The sequence below is a fragment of the Lygodium microphyllum genome, chromosome 23 (assembly GCF_053477565.2).
Source record: "Lygodium microphyllum isolate KBCC chromosome 23, Lygodium_microphyllum_v1.1.10, whole genome shotgun sequence".
Classification (NCBI taxonomy): domain Eukaryota; kingdom Viridiplantae; phylum Streptophyta; class Polypodiopsida; order Schizaeales; family Lygodiaceae; genus Lygodium; species Lygodium microphyllum.
Window position 1 is genome coordinate 48,710,513 of NC_141157.1, and position 27,189 is coordinate 48,737,701.

Below are 27,189 nucleotides of genomic sequence, written 5' to 3' on the forward strand. Positions count from 1 at the left end.
TTGCAACCAATCAAAAAGTTATAAGTTTATTATTTATTATTTTTTAACAAATTGTGTCCATTTGGTGTGTAAATGTATGTTTCAAAAAATGCAAGCCGACACTTTGGGAAGGGGTTAGCCATCCATCACTTGGTGTGTAACCAGCCTTAATCTTGAGGGAAAATTGCTCAATTTTAAAATTTCACCTTTTTCTATATTGAAACGTTTAAAAAAGCTTATCCAATGAAAATGCGAGAACCCTATCCTAGTGAGGTGAAGAGGAGCAGGTACTAATGTTGCTGCAGGTGTAATGAAGTAAGGGGGGTTTCCCTGATCAACGCATTTCCCCTCTTCCCGCCATGGAAGCAACTGCGTGCGTGGCCTTCTCCTCCTATCATCGTAACGCAGCAGGAATCGCGAGCCAGCGCATCTTGCCGACAAGCGAGCTTCGACATCCCAGAATTGGTCTGATTCTTGTGCCTTCCCATTTTCTTTTCTGCATCATTGCAAGAAATCATCACAATTTTTGTCGTTGCTGTGATCAAATTTGCTTTACCAAACACGTTGTTGAATATTGTTTTCCTGGCATGATTGTGAGAATTCTCCACGCAACTTGTCGGTGTTGTTACCAACATTGTTTTACTACAAATATTCTCTGGGAGCTGCCAGACAAAGATATGCAGAAAAGTGTCTTCCATCTCGATACTGTGCAAGTCTTTCCTGGTTGCCAAGGATGTTTGGGCTCGATTCTTGTGCGTTCCCATCATGTTTGGGCTCGATTCTTGTGCGTTCCCATCATTGAATAGTTGCGTCTGTAACATTGCAAGAAATCATCGCACTTTATTGGTGCTGTCACTAAAATTGTTTTACGGAAAACATTGTTCAATAGCTTTTCCCGAATCATGGTGAGACTTCTTCATGAATTGTAGGTGATGTTACCAACATTGGCTTACAAAAAGCATTGTGTCGGAGTTGCAACACAAAGATATGCACAAAAATATGCTTCAACCTCAATGATATGCAAGTCTTTTCCTGGGTGCCAAGTATGTTTGGGATCTCTATCAAGACATCAGACAGAATCCCGAATTTTTACTTTTCTGATGTGCCAAACTTCAATTCTGGTGCATTCATCAAGAGATTAAGCACAACCAGCCTGTGGTTTCATGCTTTCAACCTAATCACCCCAGTCATAAGTCAACACTAGAGGTCATAGTGGGGACTCTAATGGGATTTTGCAGGCAGAACTGGTGTGTGTTCTGTTCAATTAAACATCATCTTGTCTATCTCATACCGAATTGGTGGGGCTGCCAAACATTTCGTGTAGCAGAGCAATAGAACTTTTCTAATGTGTGCTCATCCAGCATACAAGAAGAAGAGGGCTGAAGCAAACAAACATTTACCCAGTTTACAAACTCTAACAAATGCATGGGAAAGACCTGTTCTTTTTGTAGAGGATCTTGTGAGAACCTGTCTGAGTGAAAAAGTGCAGAAGTGAAACACAAGATCAAAGAGCATAGAGGTGAAACACATAATACATGAGAGCATAAAGGAAAAATGAGAGCAATGGAACTGTACCTGCCAGTGTGCAACCAAAGCAAGTTCAACAACCGTCATTGTAGCGAAAGGAGGAAGCAAGAAGATAGCAGTCTCTATCCATAGCCAAGAACAAGGATTTCATGCCCAAGGACGTCTGCAGTGAAATGTAGAAATACGAGGGATTCACAAAGGGGAAAGGGGACTCGAACACAGGTACAGTACAAGTGCAAGTGCCTCTCAAGAGGAATGCAAGTGGCCCAAAAGACTGGCCTCTCAATCATGCTAAGTCCTAAGGTGAACACATATGAGGTGCAATCATGACGTCTTATATCCTCTCTCTGCTCAGATGTGGAACACCAAAGAGGAACAAAGTGCATTGTTGACACTCCAGCATAGGCCTCTGCTGGATACACGTTCGAGAAGCAGAATGAGCATGAAGCACCACCAATAGGCGAAGTGTAAGAAGAAGATGTACAAGCTGTTGCATATCAAAGTCACATGAGCTGCAACAAAGGTTGTTATGCAACAAATATGGAATCCCTCATGTGCACAAGTACAAGAAGCATATAGTATAAGCATACATGAACTTGGAGGTAGCACATCATCCAAGATTTCTCTCATGAGCCCTCTCTACCATAACAGACCAAAGAACCACCACACATAGATATAAAAACATACATCAGGTTTGTAGGCCTAGAAGAACCATGACAAGAGGGTCCAACAAGGAAAGGATCCTCTTTCACTATGAGGGCATTAGGATGTCCTCTCTACACCTTCACATTGCCCTCTTGACCAAAAGTATGTAGAGGTACAATGATGGAGGTTAGAAGGGAGTCTTGAGCTTTACGACTGTTGGACCAGGATTAGATGAGGAGCTCAAACATGAATCCCACGAGGTAGCCTTCTTCTCACAATCTTTAGAAAGATGGCCATGCTTTCCACGAGATTATAAATGGGACACCTTCTTCTTCCTGCTAGACTTAGACCAAATTTGATATAGCCACCAACACCAAGGTAGGAAAGTTGCTCCTATACTTGGAGGAAATTCTTCCTCAAGGAAAATAGATGTCAAGGCATCAAAAGAGAGCGACTTGTAAGACACTTGAATCTGCTAGGCCTTGGCTATAATATCATACTCATGAGGAGGAAGAGAAACACAAAAGGTTGTTGATGGGGCAAGGCAAAAGGCAAGAGTCATCAATTGAGCATGAATAACCTTGATGCACATGAGAAAGGATACTGTAGTCTCATTGGAATTGTAGTTGAGATAGTAAAGGTAGCCTCATAGATGAACAACTCTTGCTGAAGATTGCCATTCGTACACATCTGATAGCTTGTCCTAGATTATCACAATTGTCTCACAAGTAGAGACCTAGAGAAATCTCGGGCCCTATTGAACGAATCAAAGATGAAATATCCCTGTATTTTGTTGCTTCAAGTCCAAAATGGTCTCCACATAAATATCAGCTTGCATGCAAGATAATTTCATGCGGCCTCTTTAGAAAGAGAGGCCTTTTGTCTTCTCACCATTGACCATCTTCTACAAGTCCTCAGCAATAAACCAAGACTTCATCTCCAACTTCCAACAAGCATAGGTTTGTCCCTTTAATTGAGAATCTGGATGAGAAGAACAAGGATCCATAAATAAATTAGAGATGAAAGGAGATCAAAAGAGGAAAGGGGTTACCTTGATCAAAGATCCATTGCTGATGACCAAGGAGATGACTGCACTAGAACAGGTGTTTAAAACATATAAAAGAGTCTCAAAACAAATGAAATGGGGCGTAATGTAGTCAAAGGCTTTAAAATTGTCAACTCTAAAACATGGCAAAATGATAGATAAAAAATCAGGGTGTCACAAGCCAAAACTGACTTGGAAGTCGATCGCATGATTCAAATGTCAAACACCAGCTAATACATGCAAGATGCCACGTGTCAGCACAACACAGCCTCCGCAAACAGCCTGCTCCATTAACACACTGTTCAGATTGCAGGTCCAACCGGGTGACACACTTGTAACCGGTAAGCAGGGTGCTAAGGTGGTGAAGGCATCATGAGCAATGCCGCATAAAGAGGTGAGCAATGTGGCAGTTGGCTAATAGAGGCAAGATGCCACAGGCCAGCACGACACGGCCTCTATAAACAGCCTGCTCCATTATGGCATGCTGTCAAGATTGCAGGTCCAACCAAGCAACACGCAAGTAACGGGCAAGCACAGTGCTAAGCTGGTGAAGGCATCATGACCAATGCACATAAGGAAGTGAGCAATGCAACAAATATGTGGTAGCAGTACCATAGAGAGAATGTAACACAAACGCTAGCACAGTGTTCCAAAATGCAGACCTCAAAAGGTAGAGAAACCAACAAAAGCACCCATTAGCTCAGAAACTCAAAACTCAATGCATCAGAGATCAAGCAAACTTGAAAGGCTGATACCATGTTAGAATGACAAAGCATGGAAGCAAAATACAAGATCGAAGAGCATAGAGGTGAAACACAAAACACATGAAAGCATAAACAAGTGAGCAATGGAACTGGATCAACTAGTGTGCAATCAAAGCAAGTACAACAACCACACCATTGTGAGGAGGAAGCAAGATTACAGCAGCATCTCTCCTTGACCAAGCGCAAGAGCAAGGACCTTACAACTGCAATGGAATAGGGAATGTAGTACAAACGATCCCACAAAAGGGAAAGTCTAAAGAGCACATATATACATAGGTACAACCCAAGTGCGAACACCCCTCTTAGAGCCTCTTAGAGGAACACAAGTGGCTTGAGAGTGGCTGCCGGTCCTCCTTAGGTTGACACATGTCACATATGAGGCACAAATCATGATGTGTAACAGAACAAGTGACTATACTCTAATGAGAGGTGCTGCTATCAGCAGCTATATTATTGCTATATGTTTGGAGTTTCTCTTGACCTGACTATGGGAAATCTACAAGCAGGCTTTCTGTCAGAACAACTTTCTACCTCTATCGTAGTGGATGTATGCTATCCAATCATGAAGGTGTCTTTCATGCTTCCAGATTTTAGCAAATGTTCACATCAGATGGATCTTGAATGACTCTTGTCAATACCAGCATGAACCTGATGAAAACAGATTGAAATTGATTGTATAATAAGGGCTGGGCCGTTACACCATACTGGGGATTGAATGAGGTATCCACTGGTCTGGAATGTGTCTGAGCTTGTACAGGGGAGTGCTTTATGCACAAAAAAAGAAGATACCCAACTGTTTGGGATGTGTATCTTGAAAGACATGTCTGAGCATCTGCAGCAAGGTTCTTTTATCTGGTTCTGCCCTGCCATGGATGCGTTGGTGATCATAGGAAGTGGAGGAACAATAAGACAGCCGAATGAAGATCTCAAGCATGCCAGAATCAATCTTTTTTACAGAGAGTGACCCTGACCCTTACATCCTGGGTTTACATCTAGCAGAGAGTTATGAATGCTGGGACAGCAATCTGAAGTCTTCAGGTGTTTCAAGAATTGATGTCATTAATTTATGTTAGCAACATACTTTCTCATTATGGGTATGAGATCCAAGTGGAAAAACAAAGAGGAGTTGGTTGTGGCCGTACGGCTAGGCCAGCATACCATCAGGACGTAGGTTAATGGTACGAAATTCAATTATTTGACAGTTTGTGTACTGGTAGAGAATATGGGAAAGGAACTAGGTATGGGCAACACGGTCAAGAAGTCAACCAACCCCAGTAAGCTAGGTTTAGAAGTTGACTAGTGACTAAAATGAGTGTTGAACCTGTTGGTAGAGTCATCCCCTGGACAGGCTGTGTGAGGGTTCATCTCTGTTGGACAGATCTGTCAGGTGCCATGTCATCAGTTCCTGGACAGCAGTGTGCAGAGTCGTATGGACAGAGTAGGATGCCACGCCAGCAGTATGGCAAGATGCCACGTGGCGCTGGTACAGTTGGACAGTTTTCTGATTATTTTATTCAGCCAACCTGATGCTGGGCGTTTTTGTGTTTCCTGGCTAGTGGCACACTATGTTTTATTCTGATCTCGAGTTCTGTTGGCTGAGATTGATTGCACTCGGGCTGACGGAGATCAAGGTCTTCAAGACGGAGACACACGTAGATATTTCCTCTGCCCCCGTGTATATTTCTGCACTCTTATACAAAATACTAAACTACAGAATTCCTGTGTTACATTGTGTCACTCTCTCTCTCTCTCTCTCTCTCTCTCTCTTTTCTCTGTGTTCACTCTCTCAGTCTTTGTCCTACGCTTCCGCATCTCTGCACTCTGACATGGTATCAGAGCGGTGAAGATGGATTGACTGAGTGCTGAACCTACCTAAAGAGGAGATTTCAGCGCGACACAAGGCTGTGTTTCCAGGATTCAAGGGCCAGCAGGGGGGCTGCGCATCGGATCAAGGCTGAAGCCAGTGTGGGTGTACGGGAAAGGAGTCCAACTGGTGAATTTGTTGCAGGTTATTGCTGTTCGAAGGAGAGGAAGGCTGCGTTTTAGGCCTTCCATTGCAGATTTTACCTTTTCATGGCCTCTGGCGGGTGAAGAAGGATTGGGCAGCGGAGGAACCAGTCCTAGAAGGCTGTGTTTACACAGTTAGAGGGAGCTGATTTTGCGTTTCTGTAGGCATTGCAGGTGAACATGTCCACAGAGACTGATTTGAAGTTCTAGGCGATCATGGACAAGAAGGTGCTTATCCTACTAGCTTTTCCATAGGATCAAAAGCTTGATGGTGATAATTATCGCATGTGGCAGGTGATGATGTTGGCCGTTTTGGAGTCTTATGATTTGGCAGAGCTTGTGATGGACGAGATTAATAGGCCCTCGGTAAGAGATGTGCCCAAACTCTCTTCCAATGCTCATATGAAGTTGACCAAGGCCCAGTCTCATTGGGACAAACTGAATGCCAGGATACGTTTTTTTCTTTTTTTGTCTTGCACCACAGCCGTGATAGCTCACATCGAGTACTTGACAATGGCTCAAGAGATATGGCTGGAGCTCGACTAGATGTACAATCGGATGATCCTAATGAAGAGGGTTTCTTTGGAGGTGCAGAAGTGAACTTTGTCCGTGAATAAGTCTTATTCACTTAGGAAACACATCAATAAGCTTTGGCAGCTTCAGATGCAAGTTCAAAATGCAGGGAAGCCTATTTTCTCCGAAGACACGGCGATCACTTTGCTATCCCAGTTGCCACTATGATTCGGTACCTTTTATTTTGCTCTTATTGCCTTAGGGCGGGAGTCGACTCTTCGGTGGGAAGAGGTGGTTTCTATGGTCTTGGACCAAGAGGAGCAATTGAAGGGACTAAATGCTTCTAAATTAGAGGCTTTGGTTGGTCAAGCCTCTCAGAAGAAAAGGAAAGACCAAAAGAAAAAGAAGGAGGACAACAAATCCAAGAAGAACAAGAAGGAACTGACTTGTCATATTTGTGGTAAGACCGGTCATTGGAAGAAAGATTGCCCTGACAAAGACAAGGAGGACATCAAGAAGGACATGAAGGATTCTGGAGTGGTGGCTGCATCCTCATCAGCTGTTTTTCTACACTTAGTAGTCATTGAGGACTCTACACCAAAGACTTCTGATATTGCAATGGTAGCTCCCCAGGCTTGTGAGTGGATTGTGGACTGTGGTGTCTCCCGGCACATGACTCCTTCTCCCATTGGTATTGCCCATTTGTGACCTTCGCGTGGACTGTGGTGTCTCCCGGCACATGATTCCTTCTCCCATTGGTGTTGTCCATTTGTGACCTTCGCGTGGGCTGAATCTCATAGGAGACAACTCTTTTGTATCTATTGCTGCGTAGGGTGAGATGCAGTTGATTTCAGATGGACGTGGTGGTACCCACACTTCTGAGGTGTTGCACTCGGTTTGGCCACTTGAACTATGAGTATCTTCGTAAGGCGTCGTGAGGATTGTCATAGCGGTGAGCCATTAGCCATGTGTCTCCTACATTCGTGGGAAACTGCATTAGGATGCGATTCCCCATCAAAGCTTCAAGGCGGTCTATTATACCCATGGAGCTTGTATCTACGGATCTTTGTGGCCTGATGAGGACCGAGTCCCTAAAGGGGAGCTTGTACTTCATGTTGATCGTAGATGACTACAGCAGGATGACGTGGGCTTATTTCTTACCATTGAAGTTAGAGGCTTTCTCTCACTTCAAGGATTGGCTTCTCTTTGAGGAGAACTGATCTGGCCGGCGATTGAAGACCTTGCATTGTTTAGACAAGCGAGGTGAATTTATGTCTAATGAGTTTGCTCGTTTTTGTGCAGATAGGGGCATTCACCAGGAGTTTACTAACACCAACACTCCTCAAGAGAATGGCATTTTGGAGCGGAAGAACGGAAGTGTGATTGAGGGGCGCACACCATGATGGAGCACTGACAGACACCTCAGTTTCTGTGGGTCGAGGCAGTGGCTACTGCAGTTCACATCCTCAATCGATCTTCTACTTCGGCCGTTGATAGGATGACACCTTTTGAGGCTTACTTTGGGACTAAGCCTCATGTCTCTTATTTCAGGATCTTTGGGTATGACGTCTATGTGCACATCCCAAAGACACAACATGACAAGTTTGAGGCGGCTTCTCGACGACAGGTTTTTTTTTGCTACAGCTCCCAGCCCCAAGGTTATCATTTGTTTGATCCCGTCAAGCAGGATGTCTACATGAGCCAAGATGTGCGGTTCGTGGGAGTTCCGGCCACTGAGGGGGGTGAGGAGCACCTTGTCCTTGGAGATAGAGGGGAGAGTTGGGCTCCCAAGACAGTTTCTTTGGAGCCAAAGCCTCTTGATGGAGATTCTTCTTCTGATTCAAAGTCTTTCCTTCCACCGGTCACCCCCGAGGAGCTTTCACAGGTGGATGTACCCAAGTCTTCAGCAGATGGCGGGCGATGGGGAGAGGTTTGTCCTCCTCCTCGTTGGACCCATGACACACTTTGAGATTCAGGGATCGAGGCGGTTCCTGAGAAGTGGGAACCGCAGGATGGACCGCAGAGGTCATGGAGGAATCATGCACATTCTATGGAGCTTGTTTGCTCTAACTATTGTTTGATAGCCCGTGTTATGTAGGATTGTGAGCCCACTTTAGTGAAGGAGGCTTTGCAGTCTGACCATTGGCGGAAGGCTATGGAAGCTGAGTTGGAGGCTATTGAGAGGAATGACACTTGGTCTCTTCGTGCCTCGTCCCTCTCACAAGAAGGTGATTGGTGTCAAGTGGGTCTTCAAGACCAAATACCTTAGCGATGGTTCTTTGGACAAGCACAAGACTTGCCTTGTTGTTAAAGGTTTTGCTTAGCACCCAGGCATTGATTTTCATTATACTTTTGCCCCCACTGCTCGTATGGCGATTATTCGAGTTGTTCTTGCCTTGGCTGGCCATAGGAGATGGCCTGTCAGTTGAATGTGAAGTTGGCCTTTCTCAATGGTGATTTGCAGGAGGAGATCTATGTTGATAGTCTCTTGGCTTTGGGTCCTAGAATGGGAATGTCTACAAGTTGAAGAAGGCCTTGTATGGCTTCAAGCAGGCTCCGCGTGCATGGAATGAGAAGATTAACTCGTTTCTTTAGTCAAAGTTGGGATATGGGTGCTCCAAGGCCGATTTGCAGCTTTATGTGCACACTTCCGAGGTTGGTCGTGTGTCGTTTGTGTTACATGTTGATGATTTGATTCTGACAAGGGATCATGCACAGAATGTCCGAGAGACCAAGACAGCTTTATATGAGATGTTTAAGATGATGGATTTGGGGCTTCTTCATTTCTTCTTGGGTCACGAGATTTATCAGTCTCAGAGGGGGATTTTCATCTCTTAGCAGCGATACATTTAGAAGCTCTTGATGACTTTTGAGATGGAGACGTGTCGGACCATTTCTACTCCTATGGATCCGAACTGGAAGGCCACTTCACACTTAGATTCTCCCTTGATGGATGCTTCCCATTACTGCCAGTTGATTGGCTCCTTGATTTGGCTTCTCAACAGTCGTGTTAATCTTTGTTTTGCTGTGGGTCTTTTGGCAGGGTTCATGTGTGAACCCAACCAGGTGCATTGGCAGATTGCCATGAGGATTCTTCGGTATTTGAGGGGGTCCTCTGACTTAGGGATTTCTTATCTCGCAGGCACAGATGCTTCTGATCTTGTTCTTGCAGGTTGGAGTGACTTGGATTGGGCTGGCGATGTGGACCACCGGCGGTCTACTACAAGCTACTGTTTTACCTTGGGTCCAAGTGTTATCTCTTGGAGTAGCAAGAAGCAGCCCACGGTAGCCCTTTCTTCTACTGAGGCGGAGTATCGGGCTACGTCTTCCACCACATGTGAGGTTGTGTGGCTTCAGAGATTGTTGGAGGAGCTTGGCTTCCCCCCCAGACTTGTCCTACTTTTCCCTGGTGCGACAATGAGAGTTGCATTGCCTTGGTATGGAATCCTGTATTCCATGCCCGGATGAAGCACATGGAGGTCCAGTATCACTTCATTTGGGAGACCATTGATGTGGAGTACTGCAAGACGGAGGATAATCTTGCAGATTTGTTCACAAAGGCGCTTCCCCAGGGTTTACTTCGTCAACATTCTAGATACGTCAGCTTGATGCCTCGTCCAGGATTTAAGAGGGGGTGTTAGCGGTAGAGTCATCCCCTGGACAGGCTGTGTTAGGGTTTATTTGTGTTGGACAGCTTTGTCAGGTGCCACATAATCAGTTCCTGGACAGCAGTGTGCAGAGTCGTACGGACAATAGAGCAAGATGCCACGTCAGCAGTACGGCAGGATGCCATGTGGTGCTGGTACAGTCGGACAGCAGTTTTGCATAGTTGGACAGTTTTCTGATTATTTTATTCAGCCAACCTGATGCTGGGCTTTTTTGTGTTTCCTTGCTATATATAGCCAGTTGGTGGCACACTCTATTTTATTCTGATCTTGAGATCTGTTGGCTGAGACTGACTGCGGCCCGGGCTGACGGAGATCGAGGTCTTCAAGACGGGGAGACACACAGATATTTTCTCTGCCCCCGTGTATATTTCTGCACTCTTATACAGCATACTACACTGCAGATTTTCTGCGTTACACTGTCTCCTTTTCTCTCTCTCTCTCTCTCCTCTCTGTGTTCACACTCTCTCAGTCTTTGTCCTACGCTTCTGCATCGCTGCACTCTGACAGAACCCAAGTGATGGAGGAAGTGCCAGAGGGCAAACATTGCCTTGTGGCTGGTGGGTAGGATTTACAGTCAAGTTGTGAAATAGGCAGGTTGGTTGGCAAGCCCTAGCTAAACAGCCTCTGTTCATGTCCTCTTTTGTTGTTTTGTGCCCATGTACTTGCTTACCTCACTTCTTAGTTGGCACTTGCATTTTCAGCCTGAGCTTAGTTGTACTTGCCTCTATCCTCTCTCAAGATTGTAGATGTTCGGTATATATTGTACGACCGAGGGATTGAATTTTGAACTTTGAAGATGAAACCAGAGAGAGAACCTCTAAAGATAAACTCAAAATCAGGAGTATAGGAGTAACTGTTGGAGCTGGTAGTCTCATATCGAAGACAAATTCCTGCTACTACTGCAAGAAGTGCCTGCTGGATTGTTTGAAGAGCATTGTACTTGTGGGTAACTGATTTATCCATCTCTCTGCTTCAGCAACGAGTGAAACTAGCTCAGACTCAAACCTAAGAGCTACATCTAAAAGGGGCGAGTCACAAACCATAAATAGACTTTCCCTATAGAGCTGTGAAAGTAGTGTTTTTTTGAATTCTGCTGCTGATACTGGTCAGAGAGCACTCAATGCTTGGAACCTGTGCTCTCTGGTGAGCTGAAACCTTGGATAACTGGACTAGCATCTGAAGTGAGTGAGTGATAATATTTGAGAGAGAGCATTCAGAGCTGAAATGTGTTGCACCATGAGATTTGGTGACGAGTCAATGACAAACTTATGCTTAGCCAGGGTGCTTATGTGCACCCACCCCCAGGTCTGGATTTGATTGGGGGCTTTGCAGGTGCTGTGTTGGTTCAAGCCTCTCATTACATCAAACTATTGCTCATGACATCAAATACACATACAGGAAACTACTGGGCTAGAAGTTGTTCACCTGAGGTAGGACTGAGTATTGGAATATCAAGGAAGATTGGAAGCTGCCCCAGTGGGTTAAATATTTTGAAGGCTGCATATGATTGGCAGATGACTTTATATATTGATTGAATTTTTTGACAAACATGTGATCATCCTGACCTTGAACCAGTGCCTCAGGCCAGTTTGTTAGTATCAGGTCAAGACTAAAAGTAGGTGCCTGTCAGCTACATAAAGTATTGCCTGTGGTATTTCATACTGAAGTCCTGCAACAACAGAGTGCCTACCTTGAGTTTACTGTGTTAAATAGTAAATGTCTGTTGTTGATGCTGATGCTTGCAACTTCTTTACAAGTTTTTGGAGCAAAAGCTTCATCTAATTGGTCGTTTCTTTGTTATGCATTCAGTGCTCTTTTTTCTTGTGCTGATATGACTGTTCTGTTGACAGGACCCTTACTGAGTAACGGTTTTGTTCAAGGGTTGAAGCTTAAGTATGACCCTCAGACACTGATTGGAAAGCCAACTGTTGGAGGCTTTGCTGTGGTGAAAAATGCTAGCAGCACGGTTCTATCACCTGAACAGGTTTTTTTTTGCACCGTTTTGCAGTCTTTTTAGCTGTATGATGACATGTATTTTTGTTTATTTCTGAATTTTAATTTTTGCAGGTCTCAACTCCACCAATTATCCCAAAGGAGAGCCAACGTGCTGTCTACCCTTTCACAGCTATTGTGGGACAGGAAGAGATGAAGTTATGCTTGCTCCTCAATGTGATTGATCCCAAAATAGGGGGGGTCATGATCATGGGTGACCGAGGAACTGGAAAGTCTACAACTGTAAGGTCACTTGTTGACCTACTACCTGAGATAAGAGTTGTTGCAAGTGATCCATTTAATTCTGACCCTGATGACCCTGAGTTAATGAGTGAGGAAGTCAGGATAAAAATCCAACAGCAACAAAAGCTGCCTGTGGCAGTAACAAAGATTACCATGGTTGATCTTCCTTTAGGAGCCACGGAGGATAGGGTATGTGGAACCATTGACATTGAGAAAGCTCTTACTGAGGGAGTAAAAGCTTTTGAGCCTGGTCTTTTGGCAAAAGCGAATCGGGGCATTTTGTATGTCGATGAAGTGAACCTTCTTGATGACCATCTGGTAGATGTGCTTTTGGATTCAGCAGCATCTGGATGGAACACTGTAGAAAGAGAGGGAATCTCCATTTCACATCCTGCTCGATTTATCTTGATAGGCTCAGGTAATCCTGAAGAAGGGGAGCTGAGGCCTCAGCTGCTTGACAGGTTTGGTATGCATGCACAAGTGGGAACTGTAAGAGATGCTGAGCTGAGGGTGAAGATTGTTGAGGAGAGGGCAAGGTTTGATCAGGATCCAAAAGCATTTAGAGAATCTTATAAGGAGGAGCAAGAGAAGCTGCAAAGACAGATTTCTGAGGCACGAGCTCGAGTCTCCCAAGTGAAATTGCCACATGACATTCGGGTGAAGATTTCACAAGTGTGCTCAGACCTTAATGTGGATGGATTAAGAGGTGACATTGTGACAAACCGGGCCGCAAAAGCATTGGCCGCCTTTCGTGGCAGGGATGAAGTCACTGCTGAGGATGTCTACACAGTCATTGCTAACTGTCTCCGTCACCGACTCCGGAAAGATCCTTTGGAGTCTATTGACTCTGGCCTGCTAGTTGTAGAAAAATTCTGTGAGGTGTTTGGGTATGCAAAACCCACAACATGAGTCTGAAAAGGATTGTGCTGCTTTTTGTTATGAAGTACATCAACCATGCTGTATGAGATTTCTTTATTCAACATGAATGCACAGATGCAACTTTTATTTATTTATTTTCACTAGAGCATTTTGGTGATGAGAAAAGTCGCCTTAGTACCCACAGGCTGATTTTGAGTTCATTGAGCATTCGACAACATGCAATGCAGTTCATTTTCATAAGTATTTCTGCTGCGAAGTTCATCAAAATCAGTATGTGGTTGGCTTTACATGACACTCCCACAGAGAACATGCTACTCTATCTCTTGCTATTAAAGGCATTAAAATTGGGATTTTGAGCCCACAGTAATATTTGTGGTCCATTTTTTCATAGAATCAGTCACTTGCTTGGCCTTCTGCATCTGGAGTGATTTGTGGCATTGATATTGTTCACTTGGTTGGCCTATCACCTTTTGGTGATCATTGATGCCTTATGCTGTCACTTGACAAGCTGCAAGTGCCTTAAGAAAGGATGCTGTGCAACTAGGTCCAGGCTTCCCTCCTTCGGAGTCATCCATCAACCCTGAGCACCATCATGTTTCGTGCCCACATGTTTCAGCTAATGTCCACATTAAGTTATTGCTGTATGCAAAATTTATGTGTATGCTCCTTTGTTGCAAATGGCATCTAAGTCCTTAAGATTTTCCACCTCACCTATCACATGTGGCAGATGTGGGCTTCCAAGCTAAGTGCATTCACATGGATACAAGTAGATCAAGTTTACCTCCTTGGCTAGCAACTATGCAAGCATCTATGATGGTTGGTATAACATACAGTGGCATGCTTTGCATTTACCTCAACAGTGTAAATGCCATGCTTGCAAACTGCAAGATATTATTGTTCAGGGAGTCAGTTGTTGGCATGGTCAAGGGCAGCACAATGTGAGAAGCCATATGTTCTTGCAATAGTCCACACTACATTCCTAGTGCTCACAGTGCACAATGACAAATTAGAACTGAATAACAAGCAGATGAATACTACCAACAATGTGAAGCTGCCTTCTAGCTTATTTCGTTTATTAAGGATGAATGATGTTGACATGATCCCAAGGTTAAGGTCAGACACAGTAAACTTCCTTAATGGCTACTCAATCTGAAGAAGAAATGTTGCTATGAGTTCTTGTCTGGTGTGCTTGATCAAGTCTAAAAAGGAGAAATTATTCAAGTGCAGGCAGCATTGATATGGTTATCTCAATGAAAAACTACACTACCAGAGGAGTTTGCTGTTGGGCTGCAGCTCCAAGTAGCCCACGATGCACTATGTACTCAGAAAACACTTACGGAATGAGGCTCAAGCTTCAAGCTTCATCTTGCCAAGTGGATAACTTTGCTTTGCCACTTTACTAATTGAGGTAGCAAATGCATTTTTAATGTCTTCAAAAGTCCTCATAATAACATGTTTTCCTTGTCGACATCTACAAAAGTCTTGGCCCTAGCCTTTTCTTGTACTTCATCTCCCAAACCCTTGGGAATTGATCTTTGAGGACCATCAACTTCATATCCATGACAATGCTCAAAAGAAATTAAGTACATACCCACATCCTCTTCTTACTTCTGCTGAAAGGATTTTCACTCTTTCTTTGCTGCAACTTATATTCCATTATCGGAGTAAAGTGCTAAAGTATCGTTGAACACATCTTAGCCCATGTGTCCACTACATGGGTCTCGAGGCAAGACTCACACCAAATAGCCACTCTATCCTAAAGACTTTTTGCATATGAAGAATCTTAAATCCTTCCATTTGCCACATAAAGGCAAGCACACTATCCATGTCCTTGATCCAACCACCAAAGAGCCACTCATCTTGAAAACTTTTTGCACATAAAGAATCTTGGACTTTGGAATAGTCCATTTCTTCGCCATTGCCACCCATTTCTTCTCACTAAGAAAGATGGCCATAGAATAGGTAAGGATAGACACTAGAGGCATATGGGTGGCCCAAGGCATCCTTTGGAGAAAAATTGGAAGTAGTTGGAACATGATTGAGGGTAGGGGAGCCATCCAGTGTGAAGATATGCTAGGGTTTGAACACAAAATGTACAGACATGACTAAAACAAAATAATTCAGAAAAAAACGCAAAGAAGAGAACTTTAAAGTAAATGAATGAATGCTGTAAATGAATAAATGAGTGTACAAGATACTCAAAGGCAGAGCTTTCCAACAGCCGATGACTCTCATGGGAGCAGGCTGAGGGAGTAGTAGGAGAGTGATGTCCACCAGAGATGGATCCCAAGAGCCGTAACCACCAATCAGAACTGAGATGACATCGAAAATGGAAGGGCAGCATGCTGGAAACCAAAATGCAGCAGTTTGTGATGCCAGTGCTGATAAATGCAGCAATGTACTGCCTCAAAATGAGTGCAACAGGTCACACAGTAGTATGTAGCTGGGTGACAGCTGGAAAGGTGTAGACAGATGCAAGGAGGCCTGCACTGCTGCAAAGCACAGCCTATAGCAGATATTGGTGATGCTGGGCAGCAGGGTGGCCTGCTGAAACTGAAAATGCAGCAGCAGGAGCAGCAGCAGTCGAGTTGACAGCTGAGGGAGAGGGTACCGAACAGCTTGGCAGCAGCTAGAGAAGGTGGCAGCTCAATACAAGGCACTTGGGGCTTAAGGAGTCGTGGCAGTAGTTGAATGAAAGATAGACAGCCACGTGATGGAAGATGGTTGATAACTGGAACAGATGGAACCTACAAAACAAGGGATTAAGGAAGTGGCTAGGTAGCCACCAATTTATCGATGTGGATTTTCCCAAAGTTTGGGTGTTTACATATGGGACACAAAAAATTTGGATTTTTTGGAGTTTTGGGGCTGTTTTAATGAGCTAATTAAGGTTTGATAAACTCAGTGGTGGAGGCACTTGAGTAGTGCTATTCCTCTCATTTCTAGGTGGCTTGTAGTTGAGATGAGTACATACTGCATCAAGCTCCTCATCTGCTAAATCTACAACCACCAACCTGTCCAATTGATTCAACCTTCATTCAATGCATTGCTCCAGGTCAGTGACCTCCCCTCGAAGTTGAGATACTGTCAAATGGGAAGAAGTCATTTGGCTTTCAAGTACAGTGAACTCTTGGTGAAGTGACACTGCCTCCAAGTGTGTCACCTCTGTTGTTACACATGTTGGCTCTACTTGCTTGACAAGCTCTTCATAAGCCTCCACGGTCAAAAAAAATCCTCAAACCCTACTGTAGAAGTGAAATTTTTTGGAATACTTCAACTCCATTCACTCGTGAATCATCAAGCGTTGGCTTTAATACCAACTGTAGGACACCAGGTCTTAAAATGACCAACTCAAAGAAAAGACGAGAGAACCTAAAGGCAGAAACAATCCTCATATTGTATATTATGACAGTAATAGAAAGATGTACATGGTATGGCTCCAAGAGCCCATTCCATGCACTATCCAGCACACTCCTGCACTCCATGTCCATGGAGCATGTCCTTGTCCAATCTAGAACAGTTGCTCGATCAGTCATGATTGGCCTCCACCCACACTTAAAACAATCACGACTCTCTTGCTCTCAATGCTCAAACCTCTAACTCATGCTTTGCATCATCTAATACTTGCAATCTTGCTGTTGACTACCTCGGAGAAGATCAATCAACTCCAAACCACAATCTCTGCTAGAAGAGTAGGCATGATCCAGGATCTCCAATATCAATTGATTGACCAACTGAAAACCAAGAGCGGCCTTAAACAGTCCAAAACTCTTAAAGTAAATCACAAAGTAGACTAAACCTGTAAAACAGTTACAATGTTGGCCAAACCATTATAATCTATTTTTTGACCATTAAAACGACCATCTGGGGCCATTTTAAATGTTAATAGGTTTGGTGAATTCTGCATCATGGTCTTTGGACATTCCTGACAATGTTCTAGCTTTCTTGTTGCCAAAAAGTGTCCATTTTGTGGAGGAAAATGCTGCCATGTCACAGGTGCACTAGAGCAGATCTTCATTAGCTTGCACATTGGCTACCTAGGTTACCACATCTCAGACCTCTGCACTGAAGTTCAGTCACAGTGACCTGCCCATTGGCTGGGTAGGTCTTCTCCTTTAACTTGGACACAGTTCTGCAACATCAATAATTGTGATTCACAACAAAGATGGCTTGCATTAGAACTGAGACTCTTCGCACCTGCAGCAATCTTCACACAAGCCATCACCAAGTCAAGTGAGCATGTAAGAGCTGACAAGTGCTTAATTAAGAACTGCATACCTTACAAAAATTGGCATGGTTTTTCAAGAGTCAGTCCTATTACTCTGGGAATGTGCTTTGAAAGCCCATTGCATCCCATGTACTGCATTCCTATATCTTAGGGCAGTTTTTACTTGGCACATGAACATGCAAAGATAAATTATATATATAGATTTAAGTTGATTTTCCCAAATTTCTCTTCCGCCACAATCCAAGATGAATTTGCTTAATGCATGACTTAACAATCCTTGCCTCCGAGTCAGCGGTGGTTACAGAGCTTGGAGAAGGCATCCTAGATCAATGATAAGAGAAACTCCATGAGCGTATCAGTTTTTACTTTGTAAATGTGCCAAGGATATGACTTAAAGAATTGCTTTATTCAGGCTCAAATGATGGCAGCATATGATGATGCGAATTCATAAATAATTCCATGCACTAAACACTTGAGGTTCCATAAGCCTGTGTATGGATTGGTGAATCGTAAGTTGCTTTATTGCACCCTGGATGACACCACTTCACTTGGTCTAAGTCACTACAATCCCTGTAATATCTTCCTTACCTGACCATAACCTGATGCATTTCACAAAGCAAGAGTGTGGTAGCAAATCAAGGCACAAAACTTGAGCTTCTGCAAGTATGTGCAAAGTTTGGCAGCACTCGGAAAAGGCAAACAAGGACAAGTATATCCATCAAGCATGCGTATGAGATTGATCTTCTTGTTGCTAGATCTCTAGTAAACATGTTTTAGTAAGATGGATCTCCTTGTTTGATCCTCCCAATATATACATATAAACAAAAAAACTCTGTAAGCACATGAAAATGACCATTGACATCCATATTGAAAGAGTAATGCATGCAACTTCTTGCCCGTTTAAGATTGTATGACATGACACAACTTTCCAGTTGAATATCAAGTGTGTCTAGGTCTGGCTGTTGATCTCTTGAATCCATGTGAGTGTCCACCATGCATGTCTGATTCAGGCATTACGTCAACCATTTGCTGTGCATCACATATACTTTTCAAGCTTTGCATAAAATTTACTAAGAGAAATTTCTAAGTTGACAGAGACAAGGCCAAACTTCACAATTTGATCATGCACCAGCCTGCCTTCTTCCAAGGCTGCCAAATTGTTGCATGCCTGAATGATGTTTAAATATGTGATTTCATCTGGTTCCACACCTGTTGGTTGCATCTGCTGGAAAAGTGCCAGGGCCTCTGCATTGAGCCCATGTTCAATAAAAGCTATGATCAATGCATTCCATGATGCAAGGTTCTGCTCATGCATTTTATTGATTACTGTCAAAGCACGCATTAAATATTCACTCTTTGCATACATTTCAACCAAACAGCTACCAACATGTGGATCCATCTCATAATCAAATGCTATAATCTGAGCATGGACTAACAAACCCTGCTCTCTATTCATTGACTCAGTGCATATTTGTAGAAGACTGCTAAAAGTATCTTCATCTGGCTCAACTCCAAAGTGAAGCATCTGCTCAAACAATGAAAATGCTCTCTCTTGAAGTCCTTTCCTGCCATATGCTGTGATCATAGCAGTCCATGAGTCTGCATTATGTTCAGAGAGTTGGCTGAACATTTCATATGCAGTGTCAAGTTTCCCACACTTGGCATACATGTCAATTAAAGCATTCCTTACACTAAGATCTGACTTGCAGGCACTTCTATTTATCTCCTCATGGACCTGTTTACCCAAACTCAGATCTCCAATACTTGCACACGCTTGCAGGACTGTCACAAACATCATCTTATCGGGTTCCTGGTCAGCTTTCTGCAAAAGATTTACTGCCTCCTCTACTAGGCCTTGATTTGCATATGCTGCGATGATGGCACTCCATGAATATGTGTTGTGCTTAGGCATTTCATCAAATGCTTTTCGTGCATCATGCGGACTTCCACATTTTCCATACATGTCCACCAGGGTGTTTGCCAGAAGAATGTTGGATTTGTAACCATTTTCTAGAAGTTGCTTATGGACCTGCTTGCCTGATCTTAAATCTCTCTCGCAGGTGCACCTCTGTAAGAGAGTAGAAAAGGTGTTGATGGAAACTCGGATATTATGTTTCATCATTAAGTCAACCATTTGCACAGCATCGTCCAAATGTTCCTCACTGGGAATTCTCCTTGCATACATGGAGATATCATCTGCCATAGCCCTGTCAGTTGTGAAAGATGTTATTCAAATAATTCAACCACACAAAAAGCTGTTAAAACTTAAGAAAAAAAAAAAAGGATTTATACCTGCCCAAGAGCTTTCCTAAACCTTTGGGATCAACATCTGCTGGTGCGCTGCAGCTACAGCCAAACTTTGATGTGAAATTGAAGGTACCCAAATGCATCTGGAAAACATGCAAGTAAGATAACACGAGGTAAGAGAGTGCTGGTATGAGAATGACAATTAAGGCTTAGAAACAAACCAACAATGCAAGAAAGCTTGTAGCTGGCACAATGTATGAGAGTGCCGGTATGAGAATGACGATTAAGTCTTAGAAACAAACCAGCAATGCAAGAAAGTTTGTTCAGTGCAATGTTAATGCATTCAGCGGAAGCTGATTGACAGCTAAAATTGAGTACCGCAGCGAATCGTTATAGGATCAAGGGGGAGTTCAAGGGCAGTAACTACCCTAGACACTGAGGGTGTACTGTTCTGAGCTGCTACAGCTTGCTTTTAGCCATAGATCCACAGCTCGCTGTCAAGAAATCCCAGTATGTTCGATTACTTAACAGCAGTTACATTTACAAAACAAAGGATTGGCGGGGGCCAGCATACTGAAGCAGAGCGGATCCCGGGAGGGAACAAACGAGCTTATAAAGCCATCCAAGAAAGGGGGTCGAGCTCGATTTTTCTTCTACAGAGATCAAACCCCGTCGTGATTCGTCCTTTTCCTGGACGGGGATGGTTAGGCACGAGCACTCGGATAGATTGCGATGGCGGATCGATCCCTTTGAGCAGTCGATCAAACGTTTCGCACCTTTTATAAGTGATGGATATCTTCTGTACAAACCATGCATAGATTCTTCTCCTTTCACACATGAGGGCTACCATACCTTCTCAAGAAACCATACATTAGACTCTTTTCCTTTCACACATGAGGACTAACATTTCTCGGTTTTTTCTTCACTTATAGTTAAAAGTATATGTTTTTGGGGAGGCATTTTCCCCGTTCTCATATGGTTTTGAGAATGCTTTTGCGAAACTCAAGTTGGCTCTAGGATGAAACGAACCCATCTTCCTTAAGTGCGAGTAATATAGGCCCTTTACCATATAGTAACAGGTGTGCAAGGTTTACGTGAGAGCATTGCCCTATTCGGTTCTTTTGATGCCTTTCTTACAATGGGCAATTTTGTTACATAACATAGTTAATGTGTTTCTCTTGTGTAAAAAGATACGTTTTGTCTTCGTTGCTCATATCCTATTGTTGTACTTAGTCCATGCTGCCATTATGTTTAGTCTTTCATTTGTGTCATTGTACATAAGCTTTTGTGGATATCAATGTTTATAAACATTGTTACGTTGATTAACTATTTTTTTCACTATTATAAAAGCTTGTGCTTAGGCTATTCATTTGGGATGTCTTTGAGAACCTTTCACATAAATATGTTCCCCCCCTTCATTTTGAAAGCCTCATATGAGTAAGGAATTTTAACTTTGTAAATGTTGCAACAAAGGTGTGTATTTAAAGGAATATATTCCTAAAGGCTTGTTTCAATTTTGTTAACATATTTTGGTAGTGATATGTATGAACACATGTAGGACTAATGAGGCAAATTTTCTCTCTGAGAGGTTTTTTCCCCCTAGCCATGTATATAGGCCCATTCACTCTAAGGTAATCTTAGCCTTATAAATCTTCTACTTTGATACGTCTCAATACACTTTGTGTTGTGAGATTGAAAGCTTTTTCCTCTTCAAGCTTTATGTGTGCCTAAATCCAAAATTGGAGTTGACTTCTTTGATTCAATCTATGGGACATTAAAGTTAGGTTACCAATAGTTTGAGAAGTTATTTTCAAATAGTACTTAGTGCTTTTTGAGATAAAATTTATTAGAAATTTGCTATACTATTCAAAAGCTTTTGTTAAGCATACATTGTTGTGATGCTACGCATCCACCACTATGAATTGTTGGGGTAAAAGGCCCTTGGGTCTGCTCGTGTACAGTGACCGCCCATATTCTTTATTCATATATATATGAAAGTGCAATAAGGCTGTCATAACATTGTTGACAGCACCTACATTGTGTGTGCTCTTCTCTCCTGTGTCTCCTGCATCCCTTTCAACTGGTATCAAAGCAGGTCATTCGCGAGCACTTCCCGGCCTTCCCCGACATCTATACGAGGTATGAGAGCTTGCTTCTCACTTAGTTCTCAGCCATTCTTTGACATGAACAACAGGGTTTCATGAAGAGGCAGCCATAGCTTCCATCATTGAAGCTTGTTCTCTTCATCTCTTGCTTGGACTTGTCCTAAGCTTGTGTAGGCCTATTGTAGGCCTCCATTGGGCTCTTGCTTATCCCCTACCCACCCTGATTTGGCCTCTCAAGTACAGCAGCATGCTCATGTTTTATTTGCACATGTTTGCAAAAATGGCTCAAAAATAAATCTTTTTGTCATACCTTGGACATTCGGAACCCGATTCAGGCAAGGTAAGAGTTTAAGTTGGGATTTTGGCATGCTCCGAACGCAATGGTGATGTCGGATTTGCCAAATTCTAATGACAGAATATTTTGCAACAGATTTCATGTTTGAGATAGCATGTATTTGTATGCCTATGGCTTATGTGATGCTTCTATTGATGTCTATTGATACTGGATCACTTGTGAATGTCTATTGATACTAGATCACTTGTGGATGTTATGTCTCTTATATGAGACACATTCGGAGATGATTTAGCTCAGCCATTGACTATTTCAAACAATCCCAGATCTGTCCAAAAACAGGGCAGCCACTTGTTACTTCAATTTTATGCTTACAGGTCTTGGCATTTGATGCTCGATTATGCCCGATTAGTGCCTATACATACGGGAATGCATGCCTATGGTTTGCCTATGGATTTGAGCTTGGATTGAGCACTAATTTGCTCAGTTTACAAAGGTTATATGCTGCTAGAAACTTCAGGGCTGAAGCTATTTAATGATTTGCCAGGTTATGCCTATTGCGTACGGGGTGCTCATGACTACTTGGGTTGATGTATTCATGCATTTGGATGATGCCACATGGTTCTTCTATGTTCCGAAATTGTTTTGAGCTGAGATTAGAGCTCATTTTTATGGTTCACTATCACTTCCTTACCATAGGCATTTCACTGTCATGACATGGTTTATGCCTAGGCTACCCAGTGCGGGTTATGATGTCTTAGTGAATGCTTTTGGTTGGTTGTGGATGGTAGTTGTTTGAGCCTCATCTTGACACTCATTTGAGTATCCCCTTAAGCAGTTGGACATTGACTCGGCTTTTTCCATTACGACTTGGCTTTTTCGTTACGACCTTGGATGCTATATGGGATTTGATGCTTCGATTATGGATCTTGGCTATTACTTGGACTTATAGGTATTGAGCAGTGACTGCTCCCTTGTTTTGGCAGTTGCCTATTGAGCTGTGATTGCTCGTTTGCATTTGATATGCATGATATTTACTAATCAGTGGACTTGGATAGTGCTTGGGATTTACAGTTATGGCTGTCTTGCTTCTCTGTTGTCTAGCTTCTATGCTAGTTGGGCTACTGTTGCCCGTCCATGTTAGAGAGCAGATGCTATGCATGCTTACCCCATCTATGCACATGGTCTACTATTGTATACCTTATAGAGCCACTTATTTGGATATTGTTGTATAGATGTTTAGGTTTCTCCTGGAGCTCGACTCTTGCACGATGCTTTGCCACTTGTCGGTCTTTACTTGACTTGAATGTTCCTAGGTGGCATGATGTAGTGCAGAGCTATGTGTATGCATATGGTTATAGGCTAATTTCATGGCTGAATATCATATGCTCTTATGGCATATGCCTTATGCTTTACTGTACTGTGGTTGGTTATGTCATATAGTTGGCTATGTCTCTTCTTCATGTGGGACCTTTTGCATCCTTGATTGATGCCTTTATGTCCTCCCATCCATTGAGGTTTCATGAGCATTTGCAGCATGCTTCTACCACACTGATGTACTAGCAGATGATTGTCTTTATGAGCAGGTTCCCCATGTTGGGACAACCCTCGACTGCTTGAGCTCTGTGGATGCTATGGATAGCCCTATTCATGATGAATTGGATTCCTTGTCGACTTTTACAGGCTCTTCTACTTTAGATATTGTTTGCTTCCATTGTGGGAAGCTTGGGCATGTTCAAAGAAAATGCTCTAGACAGATTAGAGAGTAGCAGAGACAGAGATGGACTCGACATGAGCAGAGAGTCAGAGATATAGCAGATGTAGTAGGTGTTACCACTCTTACTAGTGGTGAGGTACATGTTGTTACCCATGATGATGTAGTTGAGCATGTACTCCTGTCATCTTGTTTCCCTATAGCTTACTTGCTCAGTGATCAAGCCTATGCATTTGATTGGCTTTTGGACTCTATGGCATCTTGTCATGTTACCCCTCATAGAGCATGGTTCTCTTCTTACACAGAGGTTGACGGATGTATTGATTTGGGCCTTGAGCAGTCTTATGCTATCGTTGGTATATGGGATATACACCTAGCTTTGCCTAATGGGACTTCTCTTTATACTTAGGGATGTTTTACATGTTTCCATGCTCAGTAAGAGCTTGATTTCTATCAGTCAATTGGATAATGCAGGATATACTATTTCTCTTCAGGATAGGTCATGGAAGATCTGTTGTGGTTGCTTGGTTTTGGCCAGAGGTTCTAGAGTTGGTCCTCATTACACAATGCATGTCTCTCATGTGGGAGATTCTATGGTTGAAGTTATTCGAATACCACATGCATTGTTATGGCATTATCGCCTAGGCCATATGCACCACAGAGAGATGGGGATCTTGTCTCATTCAAACTCATTGATGCCTTCTATGTCACTGACAGATCTTGATGCTTGCCCTGATTGTACTCTTTGTCCTTGCAGAGCCCCCTTGGCTTATGGCAATCGTACGAGGTATGCTCCTCTAGATCTTGTCCATTGTGCTGTATATGGACCTATGCCTTCCCAACCACTTGGTGGAGCATCATATTTTGTGACCTTCATGGATCATGCTATCCACCGTGTTTGGGCTTACCCTTTGGTACGAATTGAGGATGCTATTACTATGCTTAATAGGTTTATGGATTCTGTTGGTAGCATGCCTAGATGCTTGCAGATGGATTATGAGAGTCATGTTATCTCTCCCAGCTTACGAATCTCTTGTCAGCAATATGGCATTGATTTCTTATGCCCACGGTATTATGAGATTGCTCATGGCATGTGCCTGACCTTACAAGTGAAGGTTGCTGCTATGCTTACCACAGCTGGATTATCTTATGGCTTTTGGGTTGAGGCCCTTATGACGATAGCCTACTTGGTTAACATGACGTCGTGCTTGACTTTGGACGGTATTACATCGCATGAGGCATGGAGTGGTATGAGACCCTCCTATGATCACTTGAGGATATTTGGCTACCAAGCCACTATCAGTGTGCCACATGAGCCTATGTTATGCAGATGTCTTCTCCTTGGTTATGGAGATGGTGACTTTATGGCTTACAGGTTTTGGGATTTGGATGCCCAACAGGTTCTACACAGCCATCATGCTAGCCGTCGTGCTGTCTTTTATGAGATGCAAACACCTCTCAAGCCTCTTGATGCACGTTTAGCGCACTTTATGGTTGATTCTACAACCGTATGTCAGTCTTCCGCTTCGCTGAGGCTGCATACTGTCTTGAGACCCCATCTAACTTGTGTTCGGGATGCTGGCCCTCTTTCAGTGATTAACTCTGGAGAGTTTGGATGCTCTCTGCTGTCTTGTATGCACCATGCTAATGCTATGCGCTACTTTGATGATGATGATGTGCATCCTTGCACTCAAGAGTTGTGCTGGATTGCTTCGTTGTATGGAGCTGCGGGATCACTTGCCTCCTGGATGTCCTGGACTTGGAGATTCCCAACACTTATTGCACAGCTCGCTTTCCGATTGGGCATTGGGTGAGATGTCATGTTTCCTCACCTTGTCTCTTTTCTTTTCTTTTGTTTTTTTACTCCCTGGCCCATTGGCCTTTTAGTGGGAGGTTGTTGGGGTAAAAGGCCCTTGGGCCTGCCCGTGTATAGTGACAGCCCATATTCGTTATTCATATATATATGAAAGTGCATTAAGGCTGTCATAACATTGTTGATAGCACCTACATTGTGTGTGCTCCTGCGTCTCCTACATCCCTTTCATGAACATGAGGGCGGAGTTTTTCACCAGGAATTTGATCTCATTAGTCAACATCATTAGGAATTTATTTTTCATTGTGTGTGTCTTTTTGTTTGCATTTTTGTATGACACACGAGCACATGTAGTTAGGCTAGGCATACTTCTTCAGTGCATCCATAATTTTCATGTGAGTATTGTTTGATTGAAAGCATCAGATAGATCCAATATTGCATATTTTATCGAATCATGAGTGGATGAGCACGAAGCACTATTTAGACCATATTCTCTAGGGCACATTGCATGAAAATACATGTATATTTTGAAGATTCCAAGGGTGTGTACTCCACACTGGAGTTTATGGAAGAAGGCATATGAAGGATTATGGATAAGTGAGAATACACAAGGGATGGCGAGATTCAGTAATGGCACAACATAGTGAAGTCATATGAGCGGATTACATAAGTGGAGATACTCGGAATGTCAGAATACTGTTTGGATCAGAAGTTTGAAGACATTGAGGAACTTGTGATTAAACTAAATTGGACTTTGAATAATGTTTGTCATTATTCTAGAGGTACTAAACTAGAAAGCATTATTGGGGCTCTCATGCATTTTGTGAATGTGAGAAAACATGGATCTAGACTATAGCACTGACTATGGAGAACAAAAGTCGGTAACAAGACTCATAATGACATAGACAAGAAGACAAACTATTGCTCAAGTGAATTAAGTTCCAAGATGTAGGCTTGGACTCACAAACACAATCTTGAGTTGACCATGATAGAGATACAGAATGAAATACAAAGTACAAAATAGCATTGCATTAAAAAGTGAAACAAGTTTATGATGCCAGGAGGCATATTTCACGGTGGATTGCGTGCCACGGTGGATTCCGTGAGGTTTTACGGTGGATTCCGTAAACTTTGATGACCGGGGCTCATACACAAAGTGGATTCTTTGTGCGAGAAGTTGATGGGGACGCGTGTCCTTTTCAGGCGTTTCATTAATTTAGTGTGTACACGGGTGATTCCATAGCGGGTTGATTTCGCAAAATGCATATTAAATTAATAAACGTTTATGAGTTTAGAGTGCGCACTCGTAATAAATTAAGGTTAGGATTTATTTCTAACCAGTTGATTTATTTATGTAGCTGAAGACTGCTAGGTATTCACTTTTGTCAGTTTAATTGTATTATTTTACTAACAATTGTGAATGCTTCAGTTGATGTGTAGAGATAGCAGTAGTGGCGGAGGAAAGCATTGGAGGATAGCGAGTATTCGATTTATGGATTATATTTTGATGGGCGCATACCTTAGGCAT

The 27,189-nt window shown here is 42.9% G+C and overlaps 2 protein-coding genes across 4 annotated transcripts; one reads left to right on the top strand and one right to left on the bottom strand.

Moving 5' to 3' along the window:
- The first annotated feature begins 229 nt into the window (after positions 1-229).
- On the top strand, positions 230-13,402 carry LOC148016150 (magnesium-chelatase subunit ChlI-like). Its single transcript, XM_087663707.1, has 3 exons — positions 230-444; positions 11,999-12,132; positions 12,216-13,402. The coding sequence occupies exons 1-3, from the start codon at positions 339-341 to the stop codon at positions 13,290-13,292; spliced, it is 1,317 nt and encodes a 438-aa protein (XP_087519833.1). The 5' UTR covers positions 230-338; the 3' UTR covers positions 13,293-13,402.
- Positions 13,403-15,452: 2,050 nt separating this feature from the next.
- On the bottom strand, positions 15,453-20,616 carry LOC148016151 (pentatricopeptide repeat-containing protein At1g11290, chloroplastic-like). Of its 3 annotated transcripts, none has more exons than XM_087664454.1 (3): positions 20,312-20,616; positions 19,783-19,880; positions 15,453-19,697 (listed from the first exon to the last, which is right to left on the bottom strand). In XM_087664454.1, the coding sequence occupies exons 2-3, from the start codon at positions 19,878-19,880 to the stop codon at positions 18,527-18,529; spliced, it is 1,269 nt and encodes a 422-aa protein (XP_087520580.1). In that variant the 5' UTR covers positions 20,312-20,616; the 3' UTR covers positions 15,453-18,526. The 3 variants fall into 3 exon arrangements, with proteins under 3 accessions (XP_087520580.1, XP_087520579.1, XP_087520578.1); XM_087664453.1 differs by having other exon boundaries at positions 20,116-20,616; XM_087664452.1 differs by having other exon boundaries at positions 20,165-20,615.
- Positions 20,617-27,189: the final 6,573 nt, after the last annotated feature.